The sequence below is a fragment of the Apodemus sylvaticus genome, chromosome 3, assembly GCF_947179515.1.
Source record: "Apodemus sylvaticus chromosome 3, mApoSyl1.1, whole genome shotgun sequence".
Lineage (NCBI taxonomy): Eukaryota > Metazoa > Chordata > Mammalia > Rodentia > Muridae > Apodemus > Apodemus sylvaticus.
The window spans coordinates 66,468,261-66,474,439 of record NC_067474.1 but is presented as its reverse complement, the minus strand read 5'-3'; the positions used below and the strand labels follow the sequence as shown (position 1 = coordinate 66,474,439).

Sequence of the window (6,179 nt, the reverse complement as noted above, 5' to 3'; positions counted from 1 at the left end):
AAGAGTTGAAGATTTATCTATGTTGAATGGCTGAGAAAGAAAATGTCATATTAATTATGTATCTGGGATAGGCAGTAACAGCTTGTCTGTAAAAGGAAACTGGTTGTTTAAAGATTAAATTAAATTAAAGATTAAATAACGGTTATTGGTGTAGTTGGTTTGACCTGTGGGAGTAAATTAAATATGATTTTTGAGTCTTAAAAGAAAATTTAAACAAATTGAAATTTTTCAGGACAATTTTAGGTTAGAAGGTATGAATGTTAGGGAGAAAAATAAACATTTAAATAAAGAAGCATGAAAATTTTGGGGTTAAGTGTTTTAGGTCTTTTTTTTTCTGAATTCTTAGCAAGATCTTATCTGTTGTTCTTTTTGCCTAGGTGTGTGGGGGAGGGGCCTGTTATGCCATGCCAAGGCTGTGGCTGTCTGCTCACAGTTTCTATGTAGTTATGTGACCTATGTTGCAGACCAGGAATCTAGCAGGGAACAGGGAGACACCTATTGTATCATATGGGTACCTGGGTACCGGGGTCTCAGACCCACTCAACCTTGCTGTTTCCTGGTGCAGTTCATTGTCCCACCGCCAAGAGCAACAACGACAACAAAATGAATATTTTGTGAAGTGTGTCTTGTAAACTTTGCATTGTATAATATAAATTCTGCATTTCTATCATCCCCAGGGTTCTGCTAGAAGACCGGCATGTTCATATGGAGAGAACCAATGATTCCACATTGACAGAATTTCTCTTGGTGGGGCTTTCTGACCACCCAAAGCTCCAGACGCTTTTATTTGTGTTGGTTTTGTGCATGTATTTGATGATCCTGCTTGGAAATGGAGTTCTTATCTCGGTAGTCATCTATGACATTCATCTGCACACTCCCATGTATTTCTTCCTCTGTAATCTTTCCTTCTTGGATATTTGCTACACAAGCTCTTCTGTCCCCCTAATTCTCAGTAGCTTTCTGGCAGTAAGGAAGAGAGTTTCATTCCCTGAGTGTATGATTCAAATGTTCTTCTCCTTTGCCATGGGTGCCACTGAATGTGTGCTTCTAGGCACGATGGCCCTTGACCGATTTATGGCCATCTGTTACCCACTGAGGTATCCTGTCATCATGAGCAAGGGTACCTATGTACCCATGGCAGTTGGATGCTGGGCTGCCGGGCTTGTTGATTCACTGGTGCAGACATCTCTTGCGGTGCAATTACCATTCTGTACTAATAATGTCATTCACCACTTTGTCTGTGAAATTCTGGGCATTCTGGAACTGGCTTGTGCAGATATTTCAATCAATGTGATCAGCCTAACAGGGTCAAATCTGCTTTTTCTAGCTGTTCCATTGTTAGTTATTGCTGTCTCTTACATGTTCATCATTGCCACTATTTTGAGGATTCCTTCTGCTGAAGGAAAACGGAAGGCCTTCTCCACGTGCTCTGCCCACCTGACAGTGGTGATTATCTTCTATGGAACTATCTTCTCCATGTACGCAAAGCCCAAGTCTAAAGATACCACTGGGGCAGGCCATCAAAGTGTGATGGAGGCCCTTATCTCCCTCTTCTATGGCGTGATGACCCCAATGCTCAATCCTCTCATCTATAGTCTGAGGAATAAGGATGTGAAGACTGCTGTTCAGAACATGCTGGTGAGGAAAACGTTGGGTAAGATGTGAGTGATAATTTAGACTACAAGACTCCCTACTTGAAGTTGTTATAGACACAACGTTTATAAAGACTGAAATGCCACATGAAAACTCAAAACAATTAAAATATTTTGGTTTCTTTTGTTACAGTTAAATTTTTGTTCTAAATGAAGAAATGAGACATATTGACATTTGTAGAACACACTATTACAGAAATGCAAGAATGATGAAATTGTTTTAATAATCGTTAGGAAGGAAAATAAACCTTTAGACATTCAAAAACTAATAGGCAAAATGGTTTCTCAAAAGCACTTTATAATCTATTGTAGGTACACGGTTGATGAGTAGGTGAAGTGAATATTAATCAGTTCATGATATAAGACATTTATTTTATTTTATATGTTCACCTATGTATTATTTGCATTCAACACACATGTGAATTCCTTGATGTCAGAATCTTATCTGTGTATTCTACAGTAACCCAAATTTTAACAGAGTGTAGACCATAATAAATGCTAAATATTTGTAAATAAATGCATGGAACACCTGATGTATGATTTTAGAAATACATTTCTGTCATAGTTGAGGCAGCAAAATTTATTAAAGTTGAAATTGATAAGATGAACTATTTTAAATAAAATATATTGTATATATTGGTACTTTGTCACATAATATTATTTAGTAGCTAAGGCATGACCATTTGTTTACATTAAGGGAAGAAGTTTCAAGCTGCAGCAAAGCTGGGATAACAACAGAGATACAGTAATAATAAGGTTATCCAGATGGGAAATTGCAGCATCAGCCTGGCAGTGAGGCTTGAGCTGATTTGGAGATCTGATCCTCGAATAATTCTTACATTCAACCTGAACATTCTAATGGAACAAAGTGGGTCTTCAGAACTGTTGTTTGGTTTGACAGCACATACTTTGCACAACTGAACCTCAAACACATACTATTTATATCCTGGAAGCACAGGCTTAAATATGACAATTGTCAGGAAAACAGGATGACTTCCATGACCCAAACATGTCAATAGAGTGATTTCACATGTGATGGGTTAAGCAATTGCTTTTAGTTGGAGTATATCTTCTAGCTCAGTAGAAACATATGGACTACCACCAGCTCATGAAAAGAGACATATGCATTCTAGGGAAATAATTCAGGCACTAATTTTCTATATTAATAGCTAACATGGGTTTATGACAAAATAAAAATTATTTCTAATAAAGGTATAGTTGTGTTATGATATAAGGTTAATTTACCCAAGGTTAATTGCACTCAGAATGTGCAATTCTGAGTGTTAGGTCTCCTTAAAAAGGACTTTCAATAGGTTAGAAGGAAGAAATGCAATGAACTTTACATTCTTCTCAAGTATAAAATATTTGAGCAAAAATAAATCACACTCTGACAGAACATATATTTTTCTAAAACACGAAGTTGTTTTTAAAAATTGTATGTCAAATTTTATGCATGACCAGCAATTCCAAAGAAATCTATTAACTTGTCTAAATTCTTTCTCCTAGATGTACTTTAAAGATAATATAGCCATGTAGGATTTACAGTGAAGGGAGGGGGGCACCAACCTACCCACAAAACCTTTGAACCAAAGTTTGCCCTGCCTACAAGATGTGTAGGAATAAATAGTGGAGCAGAGATTGAGGAAATAGCCAACCAATGTCTGGCCTAACTTGAGACCCACCCTATGGGAGAGAGCTAGCCCCTGACACTATTAATGATATTCTGCTATGTTTGCAGACAGGAGCCTACACAACTGTCATCTGAGAGGCTTCATTCAACAGCTGATGGAAAAGATGCAGAGACTCACAGCCAAACATTTAGTCAGAGCTCAGGAAGTCTGGCAGAAAAGCCAGGGGAAGGATTGAGGGAGCTGGAGGAGTCAAAGACACCACAAGAAGACCTACAGAGTCAACTAACCTGGGACCATGATGGCTCACAGAGACTGAACACCAACTAATGGACATACATAGACCGGACCTAGTCCCCCATCACAAATGTGGCAGATGTGCACTTTGGTCTACATGTGGGTCCCCTAATAACTGGAACTGGAGTAGGCCTGTCCCTGAATCTGTTGCCTGCCTGTGGATCCTGTTCCCCTAACTGGGCAGTGTTGTCTGGCTTCAGTGGAAGATGGTGCACATGGTCCTGGAGTGACTTGATGTGCCAGGATGGGTTGGTACTGGGGTTGGGGGTGACTTGGGACTTCCTTTCTCTGAGGATAAGGGGAGGGAGAATAGAAGAAGGGGGGTTGGAGAATGGGACTGGAAGGAGATGAGGAAGGGGCTGCACTTAGGGTGTAAAATGAGTAAATAAATAAATTAATGAAGAAAATATATTCTTATAATCTGGCACAGTTAAAACACATTTGTAAACAACTAAAGAGCAGCAGTGTTATTAAAATGTTTAATTCAATTTATGTCAGTTAGAATGCATATCTGTTATAAACATCTAATATGACAGTAGGAATAAAAACTAGCAAAATATTGATATTTTTACAGATCAGAAGAAAGAACTAAACTGAGGCTGTGATTTTAGTCACAGCTACAGCTGTTTTTATTGTTTATATTAAGTGCCTATTCTGATTGGTAAGTATGTCATAATATTTGCAAACTACTTTACCATCACTATAATTCATTGATATTGAGTGATGTATATTAATCTTGCTAGATGCACACATAGCCTTTTGGGAATATTCATATTTAAGTTCTTAGGAGAAAGTTGATTTCAGAGAATAGAAGAGAGAAGGGAGAATACAAAAGGAAGATGAAGAGGGAAAAACCAGAGAAATTAAATTATTACATTTATATCATAAAATTTCCAATTAAATTTTCACAACAATATTGAGAGTCGTGTGACCTCATTATTATGCTATAGGCAAAGATTCTAAGACCGGCTGAAGCATTTTGATGCATTTCGATCCTGCCTTCCTCTAAGGCTGATAGATCAGTTGGGAAATCCAAAGTCCACTTATGTATTTGATTCAGGAAAATAATCCAAAGTATGTGAAATCATAGAAATGCTGAAGAGTGGGAAGGAGAGGGAGGGAAGAAGGAGGATTGATTTTAAAATAGATTCTAGAGTTAATCTGACTGTTCTAGACTCAGAGATGTCTAAGTCATGACCTTTCTTATTAATGATTTATTGTTATTTCACAAAGTAAAACTTGACAGCTTAAAAATGAGCATCAGTAACCAAAACCTCCAAGTTGTTTTGTCAGAGGTTACATGTTACTGTCACACATCAAATACATAAGGATGAAACATATAGCAGTTGTGGCGGCTGACATCAGTCATACCATTTCCTAGAAGGGACTGTGCAAAAGGTGAGAGACTGAGCTATGGACAGGCAAGCAAGGGCATGAACATGGATGCAGCTATCCCTCTCTGACCCTGACTCTGATGTGATGGGAGCAGTTGTTTCCATTAATGCTCTGGTGTCCCCACTATGAGGAACTGTGACATTGAATTGTCAGTCAGAAGAGAAGAAAACACCAAAAACCAAACCAAACCAAACCAAACCAAACCAAACCAAACCAAACCAAACCAAACCAAACCAAACCAAACCAAACCAATAACAACAATAAATCCAAAAAACCAAGCAAAACACCAATTCATTTATTTCTTCTCAAAGTTGTTGCATATTGTGATAGGAATGATATTTAGACAGTCTCCCAAATATAAGTTTTCATACCTTATACCTTTGTTCTTGATTACTGATTAATCATTATTGGAAGTCAAGAAGGTGTTTTAGCTGCATTTTTTAAAGATTAAGTGATTTATTTACTTTATATCCTGATTTCAGTTTCCCCTCCCTCGTCTCCTCCCAGTCCTTCCCTCCCATGCCCCATCAGCTCCTTCCTCTGTTTCTCTTTGGAAAAGGGGAGGCCTTCCATGAATATCAAAGAGCTTTGGCATATCAAGTTGTAGTATGCTAGCTACATTTCACTATGGATTTTCTTCAAAGCTATTAACTGAACATGTAGGTAAAATTTCAGGACTGTGAGCAAGATCAGGCCGATTTTGAAAGAAGTCATAAATAGCTTTATTAGCTCATGGGCCTGCTATAGCATCGTCTTCCTGAGAATGGCCTGCACATGCTTGAACTTCCTAAGGAAGAAGGCAGTAAGCACTGGAATCAAGAGCTTTGCCAAACCAGAAAATGAATAAACCTAGAGACAAAGGTCCTCAGTGTAGTACCCTTTAAGGAAGAGGAGCGAGTTGAGTTTTTCAGCTATTAATAGGGCAAAACCCCTTCATTGTTAAGTTTGACTGTTCATTTTTAACTGTGTGGATGAGATGCTTGCCTTCATACCTGTCTTACTTACATCCACCTGAAGAGCTCATGCAAACATTTTTATCTTTCTGAACCTCAATATTCTTTACTTATTTTGAGTATTAAACATACTACTTTAATGATCCATATTATGTAGATATTCTCTCATGCTGGAGGGCAAGTTATTCAACAAACAAGAGAGTAAGAGCAGTTCATTGCCAAGGGTTATACAGATTTTTAAGTTGAAGGCAACC

General features: G+C 37.9%; 1 protein-coding gene across 1 annotated transcript; it reads left to right on the top strand.

Moving 5' to 3' along the window:
• The first annotated feature begins 705 nt into the window (after nucleotides 1-705).
• On the top strand, nucleotides 706-1,665 carry LOC127679907 (olfactory receptor 13C8). Its single transcript, XM_052175489.1, has one exon. It carries the CDS (start codon nucleotides 706-708, stop codon nucleotides 1,663-1,665), a length of 960 nt encoding a protein of 319 aa, XP_052031449.1.
• The last annotated feature ends 4,514 nt before the right edge of the window (nucleotides 1,666-6,179 follow it).